The sequence below is a fragment of the Periplaneta americana genome, chromosome 16 (assembly GCF_040183065.1).
Source record: "Periplaneta americana isolate PAMFEO1 chromosome 16, P.americana_PAMFEO1_priV1, whole genome shotgun sequence".
Classification (NCBI taxonomy): Eukaryota; Metazoa; Arthropoda; class Insecta; order Blattodea; family Blattidae; genus Periplaneta; species Periplaneta americana.
The window spans coordinates 164,121,003-164,141,278 of NC_091132.1; the positions used below are offsets into that span (position 1 = coordinate 164,121,003).

General features: G+C 36.2%; 1 protein-coding gene and 1 long non-coding RNA gene across 2 annotated transcripts in view; one reads left to right on the top strand and one right to left on the bottom strand.

Annotated features, from left to right (window-relative positions):
- LOC138691745 (uncharacterized) overlaps positions 1-20,276 on the top strand; it is a 400,261-nt gene that overhangs the window by 172,172 nt on the left and 207,813 nt on the right. The window lies entirely within an intron of this gene.
- LOC138691736 (zinc finger protein 235-like) lies at positions 9,552-11,584 on the bottom strand. The gene has a single exon (XM_069814046.1). The coding sequence runs from the start codon at positions 11,256-11,258 to the stop codon at positions 10,341-10,343; it is 918 nt and encodes a 305-aa protein (XP_069670147.1). The 5' UTR covers positions 11,259-11,584; the 3' UTR covers positions 9,552-10,340.

The following is a 20,276-nucleotide window of genomic DNA, read 5'->3' on the forward strand; positions in this document are numbered from 1 at the left end:
TTTGTTTAACCAGCAGACGTGCAGCCTTTAAATTTAAAACAAAGATTCACTCATCACTCATAAAATTGGGTTAGACTATTCATCTCATCTCTCAGAATTGTTTCTAAAATGTATAAGGAAAGTAAAAAAATTGAATTTCATGTAGGCTGCTCCCTTGAAATAACTTCTTTATTTATTTTTTTTTTATTATTTTTTTTTAACTTCCGAGCAGAGAGGTGAGAGAAATTAAGTCGACGATTTTAAAAATTCACTAAACTATATTTAACTAGAGACGTAACATTTAAAATGAAGGTTACTCTCTACAATATTAGTTAAACATTCTTAGATTTTTTAAATACCATATCCTAAGGTACTGATGGAAAGGCAGAAGGGAGTGAGAAATCTCATGTCATCCGATCTCGATGAAAGTCGATATCTGGGGATCTTTGTGATCACAAAATACGAATTAGGTATTATTTAGTCCGACTTTGTCCCTAAAGTGGTGGAGTGGCACAAAAATGGGTGAAAAATTAAATTAGATATCTTAGGGGTTTTCGAGACGAAAATTACGAATAATACAATTTGTGCGAATTCAATATGGCAGTTTCAGTACTATGAATTATATTTTAAAAAATTAAACATCGGATATCGCACAGGTAACACATGTACAGTATTTAAGGGGGTATGTAACACCTTTCGATAGTAGGCCTATATATTTAGTAAAATCCAAAGTGTAATTTCTACATATTCTGAATGAATGTTGTGCTGGAATTTAATACAGTCATCAGCCAATACCTCTAGATTAATAAACTTTTTAGAATCCATAAAATACAGTATTTATTGTGAATGGTAATTATATTTTTCAGTTGGTGTAATTTGTGCAGGAAAAATTGGTTTCTCCGATATTTTGTACGATTTCGAATATTTTAAAATGCTTTCTTCTCTGTTCTATTCACAATGTGCGTGTGAAGAAATTATTGCCCTTGTAATATCCACTACAATCCTATTTATTATACTCTTATATAAATCTAACTTCCGCAGCATGCAATTTTACCCAATTAACCAAATTATATTTTGATTATTAAGAAGAATCATAATTTTATTAACTTGAATTGTCGCACCACCAGTAGACGATCCCTAGATTATTACTGGACAAATCTTGTATATTGATCTGGTAAGGGTAGGAATTTCCTTTTAATTAAGAATTAATTTAATTTAGAAAATGTAGGAGACGTATTGTAAAATCATTGCGAACGGAAGTCATTTACATTTATTTAAGGTATTCTTTGAGTAGGACTGTACCGTGGTGTGTTTCATAATAAGGATAATTGATACGAGCTGCTGTTATGAAAATATGAACGACTTAGAATGTTATCGCATCTCATTCTCGCAGCTTACACAAACAATATCGGCTCGCCTACTGGAAATGTCATCGAGGTCATCTGCCAAAATCGGTGCCTCCGACTATAAATGTATAGGCCTATATTAGACTGTGGTTCTATCTTGGTTTATGCCAAAGTCCGTGTGTGAAGAATAAATGGATCATGTAACTTACGCTTGTATAGAACACATTGTAACAATATAAGAAGGATATAATGAACTGGTATACGGTACCTGCTTCAGCTATCAGTTTCCAGCATTAGCCACATCCAATATTAGCACAAATTAATTGTGATAATTAGAGATGGCCGATATTTCACAAACCGATATTTTGTCACAGGTATTTTTTTTGTCACAGATAAACCTGTGGCTGATGACGCGAAATATCTGTGACAAAATATCGCTATCGAAATCTGCTCCGTATTCAGTACTCTGTCACCGTTGCAACGCCTGTGACTGATATTTTCCCCTCTACGTCGTGGGTTTGCGCATGCGCATGATACAATAACAGCAATCGGGCGGTGGTATTTGATTATTTTTTCGTGATATTTTGTTCAATATTATTTTTTTCAAAGTGATGATGTGTTGCAAAGTTATTAGCGGCATTATAATAACATAATCATGAATCTGACATTTTGTTTTCATATTTTAGTCTGTATATACAGTGAGTCACTGAATTGTTCGGACATGAATGACATAAGTGCACTAAGACATTTGTCTCTTTACACATAACCTTTGAAAGGAAAAATATAATTCTTTACTCTTCTCACATATATACAATCATATCTTAATGAAACATATACGTTAATAGTTATAAACAGAAACAAAATTCACAATAAATTGAAACTTAAGTCATTCTTTGGTTAACAAAATTATTCGGACACAGGACATCTTTCTAAATAGAATTAGTTCTGTATCTGTATAAAAAATATTCAATACCTGGCTGGCTTCCCTTTCATTTTTATAACTTCTGCTAATCATTCAGACATACTCTGCAACAATTTTCTTGTGTAAACCTTGCACAGGTTTCGCCATTCTTTCTGAAGCCTCTCCTTAAGATATTGTTTTCATTTTATTGGAGGTTTCCTCGCGTGTTTTTCCAACCTGTCCCATAAATGTTCAATCACATTCATGTCTGGAGAGTGCGGAGGAGGATGGAGTACCTTGGGGCAGTGGTACAGCGACCAGAGTTGTACAATACAGGACGTATGCTTGTAGTCACTATCTTGGTAGAATGCGAACCGGTCATGAATCCTCATTTTTTCCGCACTTTGTTGTAGATTATCCTTCGGGAGTAGAAAGTATGAATACTTGTCCATTTTTCCGTCAATGAACACTAGATTTCCAACTCCGCTTGCGGACATACACCCCTATACCATTGCACTGCCGACATCATGCTTAACTGTTGCTTGCATATTTTGCTCTCTAAGCTCTTCATCGGGTCTTCGCCATATTGTAATCTGGCCATCTGATTCGCTGATATTAAATTTACTCTCGTCTGTAAGGATAATTCGATTCCACCAATCCTGATCCTTTTCTAGGTACTTTTTGCGAACAGTAGTCTTTTACTCTTGTTTCTTTTGTTGATGTAGGGCTGGTTTCTTGCCACCCGGCCATGAAAATGGTTTCCCGTGAGAAGTGTTCTAATAGTCTCGGGATAGACTTGTTTCCCAATTCTTCATTGACCTCAGAAGCAATTCTTGGAGCACTTAATCTAGGATTTTTTTTTCCTTCCTTACTATTATTGCTTCTTCTCGCATGGAAAATGTCCTTGGACGTCCTGAGCGAGGATACGATTCACGTCTGTCTTCATCTCTGAATATAGCTAAACAATATCCGCCACTGTGCTTTTCTTCATCTGTAGTATATCAGCTATGTATAGATAAGATTTTCCCCTTGCATGGTGGAAGACCACTGACTGACGCTGCTCGAACATACTGTCTTTTCCTCTACCCCCCATTTGTTTCTGTCCACTACACAATACTGAGCTACTGAAGGCACACACTGTTACTGACTATTCGTGTATCTGACTACATTATTCTATAGATTGCAGATAACTTACCTGTGGTCTCTGATTAGTGTCCGAAAAATTATGTTGATGTCACATTATGGCGTATATGGGTTCGAATCCCATTACTGCTTCCTAATCAAAGTAAAAATATACATTAAACCCACTATGTATTATCTTTGAAAAGTAAACTTTCCAACAGTTCACTTAAAATTCTTTATTAATACTTTTTACAAATGTGGCTATATTATTTTGTAATATATGGGCATTGTCCGAATAATTTAGTGATTCACTGTATGTTTTATAACTATTTTATGTATTCCCCGAGATCTTCACATTTTCATATTAAGCTTACTGTCAATTTATATTAATTTGTAAGTATTTTCCACTCAATTAAAACCGAACGAGACAAAACTGGCAAATATGATGGGCAACTTATTTCGCTAAACTAACCTTGAGCTAGTTCCCTTCGTATTCCCCTTATAACCTTGCATATACGAATCTGTGACAGGTCAGGTTTGGTTGGTTTAAGCTTTTATTATGCCTAGACATATAGGATCAACGACTAAACTAGCGTTGAGGTAGTTCCCTTCGTACTCCGCATATACACCTTGCATATACGAATCTGTGACAGGTTAGGTTTGGTTAGTTTAGGCTTTGTTATGCCATGGATATACGATCAACTGCATCTCCACAAAAAATCAAATTCAACGATTTTCACTTCCGAAATCACCTAAACTACCTCAGCGCTAGTTTTACCCGAGGAACTCTCTCTCCACAAAAAAAAAAAAAAAAAAAAAAAAAAAAAAAAAAAAAAAAAAAATCCTTATAAATGCAACGATTTTCACATCCGAATTCGCCGAAACTAATTCAGCGCTAGTTTCACCATCTTATTATAAATTATATAATGACTACAGGATTTAAATAGTAATAATACCATTGTTACCAATACTTTATCTTGTGTAAAATCCTGTATGAACAACAGTTTTGTTTTGTAATTATTTTTCATTGTTTTTCGGAATACTGATGTTTCGTTAATTTTTATTCTGACTCAATATTATAATGTTAATGCAGGATCAATTTTTAAAACGATTAGGATAATCACATAACCTGAATTTCTCCATACCCAACTACATAAAAAAATTATATCTACAATCAACTACGATATAACCTCTTGGTATATGAGGTCAACTTTTTACATGTTTCTGTTGAGTTAGCTTAGTATTTATTTGTTAATGGTACATGTACATAACTTATTTGTTGCATTTTCCCATATACACCACTGATGTGTGGCGTGTATAAAAAATTCGTATTCACATTGCACCCCATGCACTGCTCTTCAATATTTCCTGTTAACTTTTATCGGTGTGACAAAATATCGATGCATATCATGCATATTGTGCTTACTTATCGATATAAAATATCGGTGTGACTAAATCACAGATAAAAGTCACAGATATTTAATTGTCACAGTCACAGTTGTCACAGATACTTGGAAATATCGTTTAAGCTCAACTCTAGTGATAATATTGCAAATTCTTTTGAATTTGAATGCATGTGCAGGATGAAGTGATCAAGGCAGCTGTGATACATAGTTTACGTTAAAAAAAATAATTGACAGAGGAGACTATGTATTGTTACAATTTTTCTTTTTTACACAAATATGCCGCTCTCTCTAATTTAATACAGCTGCACTATCGTAAATAATACTATTTTACTTAATAGCATACTCAACTGGAGGTGTTAATCTGCACTGAAATTTAATGCACCAAATTAGACCTGTAGAACCATATCAAGCGGGCTTTATTTGGAAAATTATAACAACCGGTACTTACCTAACCCTTTAAAATTTTCTAGACTGACTCGAAGGGATATTGTTCTGCAGTAACTTTTCTTTTACGAGAGGAGAGTTCTGTTGAACGCCTCCCAGTTGACAGCCAGGATTTCACATATTGCAGTGGGTCGAATTCGGAAGAAAGAGGAGGTCCAGTTAAATTGATGAACTTCAAATTAGCTATATGTTCCATCAAAAGAGTGTTTCTTATTGGAATCTAAATGACCTTTCACACTCAGCTGTTGATACAGCAATATTGTCTGAAGCACAAAGAAGAGACAATAGACCATCTGGCTTTCTTTCATAATTTCTATAGTCTTTGTACACCCCGGGAAGTCTAATAATTGTCCTGTTATCTGAGATTATAGTTAATTACAGAGGTGTACTACCATTCTTCTCAATATTATCTAGCCTCTCAGGCTATTCGAATGATTTAACACAGTTGAGTGACAGAGAAGAACGTTATAGTTACCACTATTTATCATTCGTTCCTCTGTGAGATGAGTAGTTAATAATCTTGATTCTAAATTGATAGCAAGACTCCTGGACAACTTTCCTGCATTGATGTCTTGTATTTTATTGAATCATGACAAACGCACATATTTGAATTTACTTAATTTAGTCATACTCTTAGCTATCAATAGGCCTGGATTTTGCTACAGCGATTAAATCCTGAAATAGATCTTTTTATCAGTTTATCTGTTCTTAGCAGTGTCATTTCCCTCCTTTGAAGATAACATGAAAAATCAATTAATTCTGTCAGTGCATCAAGCATTATTCTCAAATTTTCTAAAAAGTTAAACTTGCCAAACAATTTCGTAAACCAGAATATTTAGCTTTTTCTTTCTGATCTCTTGTAACATCATTCTGAGCCTTATCAAAATGGAAACTCTCAAAATTTTCCCATACAGCCTGCAGAGTTTTTTCAGTTGATGAAATCCACCAAATTGTGAAAATTTTAACAATATGCAAAATTCGTTGTCCTAAACTTTTCGCACCAGTGTTCAGTTCTCTTTGGCTCTCAGGAGATTAAATGCATTGATCATATAGTTTTTTCTAAAAATATCCGAAAGTAATTTTATTTCATGGATTTCTCTGATAGAATCATTAACAGCTAGTTTATGGGACATTCTTTTAAATATTCTTCACTCATTCTGAACAAACTGAGTTTTTCAAGAAGGGCAGTAATTATACTGGAAGCTTTTGCTCTCACGAGTTCAATCATAGCTAAAAACATAGTTTGACACCTATCAGTGTCCTATATAAAAAATTTTAAACACACAACCAGTGTCTCTGTTTTGATTAGTGTAGTAGATTCAAGTCCATGTATTGTGGGTCCCTATCACCACGACATGGTGCATCGTGGACAGCCGATAAGGGGTGGTCCTCCAGCTTGGGGGTTGGGCGAAGGGCTAACAACCCATCACCGTAAAAAAACAGCTTGTTACGAATCCCTACGATAAGGAAAATATTTGGGGCTAAGCGGGATGAAGTTACAGGAGAATGGAGAAAGTTACACAACGCAGAACTGCACACATTGTATTCTTCACCTGACATAATTAGGAACATTAAATCGAGATGTTTGAGATGGGCAGGGCATGTAGCACGTATGGGCGAATCCAGAAATGCATATAGAGTGTTAGTTGGGAGACCGGAGGGAAAAAGACCTTTGGGGAGGCCGAGACGTAGATGGGAGGATAATATTAAAATGGATTTGAGGGAGGTGGGATATGATGATAGAGACTGGATAAATCTTGCACAGGATAGGGACCGATGGCGGGCTTATGTGAGGGTGACAATGAACCTTCGGGTTCCTTAAAAGTCATTTGTAAGTAAGTAAGTAAGTGGTAGATTCAAGTATTACATTTTTCGTTTGTTTTCTATAAAGTATTTGACAATCCTTTGATTAGTGTGGTAGATACAAGTATTAAAATTTTTCGTTGATTTTCTATAAAGTATTTGACGATCCTTTGATGCATGCTTTAAGCGATATGAGATCTAATGTCTGTGCAAAAGAAATATCTCAAGGATTCTTCCTATATTGAGCCATTAAGTGATTGAAGATGTATATCTACTGGCATATAGCCTACTGCATATCAGTGTAAGTTCTCTGATATTTAGCAATTTTGTAACTGTTCCAAAAACACGAGCAGTGATTCAGCTCCTTCTAAGTGTTGATTTTTGCTCAATTCAACTATTTCTGATGCAGATATGTGTGATTTACTTAGTTTATGTTCACAAATTTTTTCCTCAGATTTTGCTTTTGAGCTTTCTTAACATTTTCGCAATTTATCTTTCTCTGCACACAGTCCTGCGATATTTGAAGTTCCTCAGACTTGTTAGGAATAAAATTTGCTTCTTAACACATCTTGCCTCCTAGGTTATATTCATGAATGATGATCCATGGATTCTCAGCAGGGTCATTCCACACAAAATTTTAAGAATATGCCACTGATGTCATGAATTTTTTGGGGCTTTTAATGTAATATTATTATGAAAATAAATTAAACTGCCAACTATGACCACCATATCATTAATATATTAGTCATACGGATGACTGAAAAACGGGTGGCAGTTACATATCATCCATCATTTAAAATATTGTAGACACCCTATATGAAGTGTCACGCCATTCTAAACCTGAATAACCGCATTTTAATTCCTTAAAGACTAATCCGAATAATACTAAGGCATGCTCATAAAAACACCTCATTGAAGAAAAGAAAGTTTTATATTCGAATGCAACAAATTAATTTCATGCGAATTTCATTTGTATTATATAAAACCTTAGTCCTAATCCATCTCCTAAGTTTTATGACTTTATGCAAAAAAACCTGTGAATAATTAAATTAATAAAATTATTAATTTTTGTTCCGACGGTTGAAAATCGCTTGCTATGTGTGGCGGTCGCAGCATTCGCGAGACTTCATAACGATGAGTAATCTCAAATGTACGTCTCCTTGACCTTGATCGCACAACATTCTGTATGACGGGAGAGCCTACTTGGAGAGCTCCTTTGTTCCGGTGAGTTATTTTTATTAAAAACTGGCATGTTATTTAAGTCAGCATTCTGAAATTTTAACAGTGAAATCAAAATACCCTAAAGAATTAAAGACATGTTCTCTCGTCTGAGAAAATGAATTACAGTTTGTGTTCTATACTTTCTAAAATTATTTTACCATGGGTAACTATTTAAAAAATATATACTTTTTTTTTTTTTTTTTCATTTGAAGGGCATTTATAAACAAGGCTCTCCCTTTTCGAATTGCATTAAAATCACTTTTCCATCTTCCATTACATAGTAAGAAAACTTCAATGAACGAAACCGTGTTCTTTGTTAAATCAACAATTTAAATTCTGATTGCTGCCAAACTATGAAAGATGTAAATATAGTATTGCTTGAAATTCATATTTAGAACATACAAAATAACCTACTACAATATTTTTTAAATTTTGAGACATCATGGTTCAATAACATACATTTTTGCATTGAATGACCCAGCACTAAAATAATTCCACTGATTTGAGATCTAACAAGGAGGCAAAAGAGGGGTGTCATTGGAAGAATACGTTAACAATTTATTGCAGAGCTTTTAGAGGTAGGGCCTATCTACTGCACTTTCCACTGTGGTCAGGTCTTTTCATTTCGCTTTGGCTTTATCACTGAACTTCCGCACTATTATTTTCAGATTTACCACACTGCTTTTGTTTTAGGCACTTCAGTAAACTCATTTTATTTACTGTATCTCACGACCACATTCGTATGAACTAATTTCTAGCAAGTCATACTGCCAAATGCAATCGGGATTTTGTTTCAGATGTGAACAGACTTATTTAAACATTATTGCGTCATGTAACTTCTGGCGAAGAAGTCAGAATGCGTTGAGAAGTTTCATTTTGTTCTGTACACTATAGTTTAGGTACTAACTCTACATACAAGGAGTCTGGATAATTATAAGATTCAATATCAATTTATTTCAATGCAAAGCTGTAAGTTATTGTACTGACTATTACCGACATAACATTTAACTTGGTTTAGTGCAAGCTGTCAATAATGTCAGGCGAGCCAAACTAACCATTGTTCAAACACATTTCTCTTTCTATTCTTTTTTACTAAGCGGCAATAACAAATCTCTTTCTTCAATACAATATTATCGTCATTAGGTATATGAGATACTTTTCTATAGAATAAATTTATAGAATTTTATCCAAACAAGTGGAACAGCGTTGGTCTTGTAAGAATTGGTGCATACCGCCATAGATCCAGGTTATTGTGGATAAAGCCTATAAGCTTTCTCACCTGTCCTAGGGTTCATGAAGTTACAGGACTGAGGGAAACACATCCCACAGTCATCGCAGTACCAAATCTTTTCGTGAGTATCTTTGAAATCATATTTAAAATAGCTTTTTTTAAAGAAACGCGTTTCACAGATACAAATTTGAAAAGCTTATCGCCTACAGAAGTTCGTTGTTTTTAGGGTACTTGTCTAGGTGAAACACCACAAAAACCGCATTAGAAAGCATTGTTACCAATCTGTTTGAGTGCATGAATACTTAAGCTACTCCTACTAGACAAACCCATTTAACAGCCATTACACTGAAAAGTTTCCTCGCCAGTGTGTAAGAGTTCATGACTTTTTATACTATTCGATTCAGAGAAGAAGAAAGTAACTTATATAAATATACATTTTTAATATTACTGATTGAAGAAGTATAAGTTATTAATTTTTATATAAGAAACATTTTCCACAAAAATAAACAAATGAATACCTTAAAAAATCACTCAACACGAATATCGCATTTGAAATTTTTATCCTCACTGCTCTCGGGTTCAAGAACTTTTAGGTTACAAGACTCAAATAAACACCACAAATATTACTTTCGAAAGTTTCACGCTTGTGAACAGGTGTAGATTGGATTTTAAGTTATGTAACAGTGAAAAAAAAAAAAAACACACACACACACACAAAAATCACATTTCAAATATATCACGCCTATGCCGGCGTAAATGGAGTTTTAAAGTACGTAACAGCGATAAATAATTAACACAAACATCATATCTGAAAAATTTCTAGCCTTTGTGCAGAAGTTCATGTGATCTTATGCTACTCATATTAGAGAAACACTTAGAAAAAAACTTTACACTCGAAAGGCCACTCCTTTGTGCTGGCGTACGTGGGTTTTTAAGTTACTTAGCTGCGTGAAGCACTTACCACAAATATCGCATTTAAAAGGTTTCTCGCCTGTGTGGAATCGTTCATGGCATTTTAGGACATACAGTCGGGAAAAATATTTGCCACAAACATCACAATTGAAAGGTTTCTCGCCTGAATGCAGAAGTTTATGAGTTTTTAAGTTACTAGATTGCGAGAAACGCTTGCCACATGTATCACACTTGAAAGGTTTCTCGCCAGTATGCCGTCGTTCATGACACTTAAGGTCATTAGACTGGGAGAATCTATCGCCACAAATATCGCACATGAAAGGTTTCTCGTCGGTATGCACGAGTTTATGCCTTTCTAAGAGCTTAGCTCGCGAGAAACTCTTACCACAAACATCACACTTGTAAGGTTTCTCGCCAGAGTGACAGCGTTTATGATATATTAGTTGAAACGAAGAGGCGAAAGATTTGCCACATATATCACAATTGAAAGGTTTTTCGTCTGTATGAAGAAGTTTATGAGATTTTAAGTTACTAGATTGCGAGAAAAGCTTCTCACATACATCACATTTGAACGGTTTCTCGCCTGTATGGAAGCGAATATGTCTTTTCAGATTGCTGTTTTGCGAGAAACTCTTGCCACAAACATCACACTTGAATGGTTTGTCGCCTGTGTGCAGGCGTTCATGAGTTTTTAGGTCCCTTGCGCTTGAAAAACACTTACCACAAACATCGCATTTGGAATATTTCCTGGCTGTGTCTTTGCGTAAATATCCGCTCAATTTTCCAGAATCCGAGAAATATATTTGAGACAATCCAAATTCCAATTGCTTCTCATCTTCATGAGGCAGTGCAGATTTTTCCAAGGCATCTGAATTCTTAGGAATCTCACACATAGTCTCATTCTCTTCAAGTATAATGCTGTCGAATTCTGATGATGTAGTCCTCTCTTTGGTAGCTGCAATCCTGAAGGAAATTTATACTATAACGGTCTTACTAATAAACTGTGTATAGTTTTTATACAAGACTTATGCAGAGTTGGGACAGAAAACGTTACTAATAAACCATGCATAAGCGAAATCTGTAACTATACATGGGAATTGCTTTGCAGTAGTTATATACACGAAACTCCTTGTTTAGGCGTTGTATATAGAGACAAAATGGCCACCTCTCTAACAGCTGTTTGTATCGACTGTCATTTTATGATGATGGTTGCCTTGTAACTATAGAAGAACAATCCAAAGAGCACAGAATAATTAGAATAATATTGTACTCTTTGACCAAAATATAGTGTGGTAATTGATCAGAGCCAGTTGTATTATCGATACTTAAAACGACATACTAGAGCGCTCTACCAAATGCAATAGAGAACCTCAGATATTCTATTACCTTTCTAATGAAGTAATGACTAAACTATGACGTAGCTCTGTAACAGTTGTACTGTTATACATGACGTATGTAGTGATTATTAGTGAGGAATTTACACACGACTTATAAACGAGCTACTTATTGTATAAGTGTAAGACTGTTCAACGTCTATATATAGAGTTTTTATTAGTAAGACTGTACGTCTATAAAACAGTCGCAAGAATTATACAATTATTGAATATTCAAAACATAACAAACCTATTTCACCAAGAGGTACATTATCATTATAGATGCATCCTTGTAAATTATTTGATTAATTTCTGAAGTACCAAATTATCACAACAACTTGGTCTTCACCTTTACAACAAATTTCTTAAGGATTACACCTCCACGTTAGTGAATTCTTAGTTGCCCTTTCTCTTGAATACACCACTCTGTTCAAAGTCACCATTTTCTACATGGACAGTCTACCTAGGTAGCTATTGATGCTCTAGTGAAAGTAGTTCCTGGCTTGCCATAAAGGAGCATAGGGCTATTAAAGAAAGTATGTTTCGAAAAGGTGTATGATTGGAGTGTGTAAAGAATGGAAAGAAGATATTATTGTATTAGTATTTGAGGACTATGACTTGATCAATACAATAATGTGAAAGTAATGATGAATACTTACTACACGCCTACAACGATGTCTAGTGACGGACTTACTGAGGACAATGTGTTTCATGTTCAGGATCAACTGTGAATTAAAATTAATTGCTTTGTGAAGTGATTGAGAGAAAAAAAATTGGAGAAAAAATGTCACTTGGGCATCGGAGACTTGATCTTACAGTTTGACTATCCCGAAAACTAATCTGCAGTGAAAAAGGAATAAATTCATTGAGAAAATGACTATTTTCACGTTTGCTGCTTGACTAGAAGATATAACTATGTCCTATGCAGTGGTAAGTGATGATGCAACCTAGGATTAATATTCAGTATTCTTCAGAGGACTGTGATGGGGAAGCAATGTGGAAAAGCCAAAAAAAAAATAAGGAACATATAGATAAAGTAAGAAATGTACTTATTAGTTGTTTGTTGGAGAAAGTAAGTTTGAGAAAATGTTGTAGTATCTTTAGGAAGTTTAGAGGATAAAGAAGTGAAATTAATGTTTATTATTGCTGTTAGCAGTCCTGGTAGAAATTTGTTCAAAATTAATGAACAAGATGTGTCCTTTACATATTTTAAACAAATTGTAGGTAGCCTTTCTGAAACCCAACTTATTCAGTTTGCGAGAAGGATTTCGTAAGAAGTCCTAAAAAGAATGGGAACAGAGATAAAACTGAGAGAATAATAAAAGAGTTAACGGTGGTCCTAATAAATAAAATATATGATTTTGTTTAATTAAACGTATTTAATTAATCCGTGGCGCTGCAGACCGTGAAGGGCCTAGACCGACCAGCCGGCTGCTGGCCTCACGCCCACATTTCGAAGCAGAGGTAATGTGTTATGTTTTATTTATCGATGCTCGCAACTGCAGAGGTTATATCAGCGTCGCCGGATGTGCCGGAATTTTGTCCCACAGGAGTTCTTTTACATGCCAGTAAATCTACTGACATGAGCCTTCGAAGCAGAGGTGGATGATCATCCAACCAGAACGGAGGTCTTGTGTGGTTAGCACGATGATCCCCCAAGCGGTTATGGCTGGCATTCACAACCGGATTTTGCTACCTATCGTAGCTCCCCAAGTGCATCACGATGCTGGGTGGGCACCGGTCCCATAAACTGGCCGAAATTTCATGAGAAAATTTCTTCCCCCATGAGGACTCGAACCAGAGCGCATTCCGTAACGCGAGTCCTAGGCAGGATGCCTTAGACCACGACGCCACGGCGGGGGACAATTAAATGTATTATATCACTAAAAAAAATGTTCCAGTAAGAAATGTTTAAATTTAAGTAATCTGGTATTATGAAGAATGAGTGCAGCTCTATCTGCTGACGCTCTATCCACTAAACCACACCGGATTCCCATTTCGACACCAGACAGAATCCTCTCAATTTAAGTTCCACCTCTTAAGTTCTCTCTAGTGGCTAACCCTCATGCACTGGATCACAGATGGGTGACAGTGGGACAATGTACATACAGTGTGCAGAGGTGCACTCTTACGAGCGACTAAATGGCCGGGATTCGACGGAATAAGAGCCGTCTTAAATCACGTTAAGTGATTATTTTTCGCATATATTTTATAGCGATGTACAGAAGTGCATATGATATTCCCATGCTGAAATTCTGCATCATCATACTCACTCCTTCTTCATCAGGGAACCTAAGAGGTGGAACTTGAAGTGAGAGGACTGTCCGGCATCGGAATGGGAATCCGGCGTGGCTTAGTGGATAGAGCGTCAGAACGTAGAGTTGAAAACCGGGTTCAAATCCCGGTGCCAGAGAGAATTTTTCTCTGTTCCACTCATTCTTCATTATATTATGACGCAGAATTTCTGCATGGAAATGTCATATGTATTTCGGTACATCGTCATAAAATATATAATCTGGTATTATCTAATCATGATCCTTCATTTCCCAAACTGTCCTGTTCATTACATCCCGTCCGTTTTCCCTCACTCATGTAACAGCGAGTAATAAATTGCGAAAACAATGTATTATTTTGATTTAAAGTTTTAGGTATGTATAAATGAAAGGCTAAACAACACAATACTTCACATTACCATTGATTAACTTCAAATAAAATCACAAAAATTTCACATTAAATATACAGTAATTAAATAGATATCTAAATTGTGTCCCGCCTGTTGCATAATGTAATTATCGATTTTCAGCTTACTTCACGAAACATACTGCCTCCGCTTTTGTCAGACTGAAAGTACAGGCCTATCTACTTGATTGTACATAGTTGCGCAATTTAGTTTTCAAGAACAAATTACAAAATAACTATTGTGTATTGAAGAGAACTCTCTAACTGTACCATGATTACAGTGGAATGTCTATGTACTATCAGTAACAGTGTTGCAATTTCAGGATTTTGAGAAGTGCAAAGGTTGGTCTAGAAATTTATAACAAAACTTGGTTTGGGTTAGGTTAAATTAGGTAAACTAAGGTAAGGTTAGGTTAGCTTCGATCATAAGTTTGTTACGCCGTAAGAAAATTAAACTAAACTAGCGCCAAGGTAGTTCTTTGCATCTTCCATATACGAATCTGTGACAGCTTAGGTTTGGTTAGTTAAGGTTTTTGATATGCCTTGCACATACAATCAATTGGATCTCCAAAAAAAAAAATTTCTTGAATTGAAAGCTTTTCACTACCTAAGTGCTAGTTTAAACGATAATGACGTTCATGTATATAGTTTTCGTAATCGCGTTCACATAGAAGTGGTGTATGTACCTCTTTATTTCACCTGATAAATAATCACTTTCAGATGACGTACACTGATCAATTCTTTCAGACTCTTAGCTATTTTTCTAATACATATTCAAGTCAAGTAACGTCCTAAATGAATTCTTCAAATTCCAAAGTACCACCTCGGTGACATTCAGACCATTTTTCTATATTTTTCGTCAAAAAACCTTCAGAGTCGTGTGCTATAGGACTCTTGAAAATGTTTAAAAACTATGAACATATTTTAATGATCACATATAAAATTGCAAATTCGATAACTGAAAATGACTTGAAATTTGTGACACACCACTCAGTAGATACAATATGCGATAAATTCGACAGCTAAATCTCATCTAATCTGCCTCAAATCCCTTTGTTTATCGGACACCAGGCTGAAGAAGAATTTCTCAGATAATTTTATAAGTAGTGATCTCGTAATCAAGTAGTGTCTGTACCGCAATCATGTAGGGAAAGAACTTCTTTTTTTCGGTGAAGTGTAATTCTATCTACGAGTATATACCGATCAACAAACAATTATAACTGTAAGCCGTAAGAAAATTCCCGTCTATCTACCTCCAACTGTCCCTGATAAACTCAAAACCAAATTTGGTGCCTGAGATATCTAACACACAACTTCACGTGAAATATATACAGTGGGATTAACTATCGATTTATGCCTCGAGTATATTTTAAAGTTTCATTTCATCATTAAATTAAGCAAAACAAATCAGGTGTAATATATTCGGTACTGTAGACAAATATTATAAAAAAAATTAGGAAGAAAGCGAAACCAGCCAGAACTGGCTCATTCCAAGACAAACAACCCAGCAGTCTGACCTCTGATGACTCATTTCAATTACCACTATTTCTTGTTCCTGAGTTGTACCTTTAGAGATAAATAGAAATCCAACATTTTAGATTTATTTCACTAGTAGTTCTCTTATTAATTTTGAAAACCATGTAACCTGCAATTTTGTGCTGCTGTCCATTACACTAAATACTTGTAAGGAAAACCTAGGAAGATTGTCAGCAGCTATTGAAGTGTAGGAATTGGGAAGTGAGAGCCCGGGATAGAGAAGATTGGAGGGAGGGAATGAAGAAGGTCAGGGCCCGTTTTGGGCTGTAGCGCCAAAGATGATGATGGTGATGATGGTGATGATGATGACATGTAAGTCTTCAAGCGTTGGTGCCAGAGAGGTGCCCTATAGCTCATACAATTTTTACATAGTCTTATTATGAATTCTGATCTATGGAGTTTTATAGAAGATAAAAATATACTGTGTAATACAACACATATTCATTATATATGAGGTCTCGCCCACCTCATTGAATATTACACGACTACTATGAAGTAGCCAATGTGTATTATCACCATTTAATACGAGAAAAATTAATATTACACGACTACTATGAAGTAGCCAATGTGTATTATCACCATTTAATACGAGAAAAATTCGTTCCGGCATAGCTCAGTTGGAAAGAGCACTCAGCGCGTAGAGCTGAGAGGTCCTGGGTTCGATTCCCGTTGCCGGAACGAATTTTTCTCGTATTAAATGGTGATAATACACATTGCCCACTTCATAGTAGTCGTGTAATATTCAATGAGGTGGGCGAGACCTCATATATAATGAATATGTATTGTATTAACTGTTAGCAGTTGTCACAAACTGATGTTGAATTTATTTTATTGGGTTATTTTACGACGCTGTATCAACATCTAGGTTATTTAGCGTCTGAATGATATGAAGGTGATAATGCCGGTGAAATGAGTCCGGGGCCCAGCACCGAAAGTTACCCAGCATTTGCTCGTATTGGGTTGAGGAAAAACCCCGGAAAAAACCTCAACCAGGTAACTTGCCCCGACCGGGATTCGAACCCGGGCCACCTGGTTTCGCAGCCAGACGCGCTGACTGTTACTCCACAGGTGTGGACCTGATGTTGAATATGGCCATAAAGTCATTTAAATATGCGCTCCTGCATGTATGACTTACATTGTCTAAAGTGCAGGTAGTAAGGCCGTAAAAAGCATTACGAGAGGAGTTCGGCCGGCACCATGGATCGTGTCCCGGCATAGCTCAGTTGGAAAGAGCACTCAGCGCGTAGAGCTGAGAGGTCCTGGGTTCGATTCCCGGTGCCAGAACGAATTTTTTTCGTATTAAATGGTGATAATACTGTGTAATATTTTTACTTTGTTTTGAATACGAAATACTTACACATTTTTCACACACAAAGCTTAAAAGTATCACATGTCTCACATGTCATTATTTTACCAAATGAAATTTAAGAAGGATTAGATATAGTGGAAAATATGGTTCGTGGTACATGAGGACCAGGTGCTCAGAAAGGAGCAGAAGACCGAATTAGTTAATTATGTTATTAAATGTACTAAGATTGATTATGGTATGACTTACACAATCATACGCAAATTAGCATATGATTATGCTCTTCATTTAACTTGAAAATATATCGAAGCATTGGATAGTAACAGAATTGCTGGAATTGATTGACGTCAGGGCTTCAAGAAGCTACATGAGAACTCAGAATGAGAAAACCGGAGAACACCAGTCTGTTAATAGCTACATCTTCAATGTCAGATTTATGTGCAACTTTACAAGATATAGTAACCGTAAAAAGAAATGACTCTGAGGAAATGTTCTGCTGACGTAATATGCAACAATGGAAACTTAAGTTCTCTAAGTTGGACAATTGGAAGAGGTAGGTGGACAATGCCAGGTTTATGTAGGGGTTTCGACTAACTTGGAACTTTACTTACTTACTTACTTATTGGCTTTTAAAGAGCCCGGAGGTTCATTGCCGCCCTCACATAAGCCCGTCATTGGTCCCTATCCTGAGCAAGATCAATCCAGTCTCTATCATCACATCCCACTTCCCTCAAATCCATTTTAATATTATCTCCCATCTATGTCTCGGCATCCCCGAAAGTCTTTTTCCCTCCGGCCACCCAACTAATACTCTATATGCATTTCTGGATTCGCCCATACGCGCTACATGTCCTGCCCATCTCAAACGTCTGGATTTAATGTTACTAATTATGTCAGGTGAAGAATACAATGCGTGCAGTTCTGTGTTGTGTAACTTTCTCCATTCTCCTATAACTTCATCCCTCTTAGCCTCAAATATTTTCTAAGCACCTTATTCTCAAACACCCTTAACATTTGTTCCTCTCTGAAATTGAGATTCCAAGTTTCACAACCATAAAGAACAACCAGTAATATAAATGTTTTATAAATTCTTACTTTCAGATTTTTTGACAGCAGACTGGATGATAAAAGCTTCTCAACCGAATAAAAACAGGCATTTCCCATATTTATTCTATGTTTAATTTACTCCCGTGTATCATTTATATTTGTTACTGTTGCTGCCAGGTATTTGAATTTTTCTACTTCTTGAAAGGATAAATTTCCAATTTTTATATTTCCATTTCGTACAATTCTCATCGCGAGACATAATCATATACTTTGTCTTTTCGGGATTTACTTCCAAACCCAAACCTATCTCTTTACTTGCTTCAAGTAAAATTTCGTGTTTTCCCTAATCGTTTGTGGATTTTCTCCTAACATATTCACGTCATCCACATAGACAAGCAACTGATGTAACCCGTTCAATTCCAAACCCTCTCTGTTATCCTGGACTTTCCTAATGGCATACACTAGAGAAAAGTTAAAAAGTAAAGGTGATAGTGCATCTGCTTGATGCTAGCCCACAGTGAATTGCAAACGCATCTCACAGAAATTGACAACTTGGAACTTTACAGATCCTAAAACTGAAGACCGCAGTAAAACAGAGAAAAGTAATATTGTCATAAAATTCACACAACCAGAGAATTCAGAAGAAAGACCTCGTGCTATGACAATGAAACGCTTTCATGTGGACTTCGGTACTTAACAAAAAAAAAATAATAATAAATAATGTAACCATAATAGTGCTCCTCACATGCCATTTTTGAACCTTAATTATTGAATTTGTTTTCTGAAGTACCCCAACCTGTTCAAAGGTTTTGATACAGTTTTGAACATGTTTGAAGAGTTAGTTCTGAGTTAATACAGGGTGGGGCATGGGAACCAAGTGTTTTTTAAATGGCTTGTACTCGGTCATTATGAAAGGGAGAGACGTGTGGCATGTGACATTTCATTCCGTGGCTCATAGCATTTCACCTGCAGTCAGCATCATGGAGCAGTGGATGCATGTTTGCGTATGATTGTTTTGTTAGAAATGGCGAGTCGGTGACCGCGATATGGCGTGAGTTTTGCTACAGATTCAATATTAATCGCAATGATTCTGTTCCCGTGCGTGACACAATCTTATGTTGGGTTAAAAAATCTTAAAAAAAAAAGGCGCAATACTAAAGAATAAATCGCCCGGCCCCCAAGACAGAGTGCGAACTCCAGAAAACTTTCAGTCAGATAAGCGATATTGCGCAGCCCAGGCCGCTCTGCTTGAAGAAATTCAGCTGCTCTTGGAATCAGCAATCGTACGGTAAGATGGATTTTGCATGGCGATTTACATTTACACCCATACTATATAGGTGGTTTCAGCAAGATGGGGCCACTGTGCATATCTCCAGAGCATCAATGGCAGTTCTTTGCCTCCTGTTTTCCAATCGTCTCATTTCGAGATTTGGTGATCTTCCATGGCTCCCTCGGTCCCCTGACCTGTCCACGTGATTTTTTCTATGTGGATACCTAAAGGCACGTGTTTACGAGGATAAGCCCCGTATATTAGATGAATTAAAGGACACAGTACGTCAACACATCACCCAAATCAACAGAGATCCCCTGGAAAGAATAGAGGTCAAATTTTCGTCAGCGCCTTAAACAATGCGTGAACACAGACGGACGAGATTTGGTGATCTTCCATGGCTCCCTCGGTCCCCTGACCTGTCCACGTGATTTTTTCTATGTGGATACCTAAAGGCACGTGTTTACGAGGATAAGCCCCGAATATTAGATGAATTAAAGGACACAGTACGTCAACACATCACCCAAATCAACAGAGATCCCCTGGAAAGAATAGAGGTCAAATTTTCGTCAGCGCCTTAAACAATGCGTGAACACAGACGGACATCACATGCTAGATGTAATTTTCCGCTCATAATTGAAATGGTATGTTCTCACAAACGTTGTTCTACGAATAAAATGTGTTGAAAACAAAATCTAAC

Excerpts from the sequence above, each read along its gene's own strand:
- LOC138691736 (XM_069814046.1), bottom strand. The coding sequence starts at position 11,258 with ATGTGTGAGATTCCTAAGAATTCAGATGCCTTGGAAAAATCTGCACTG.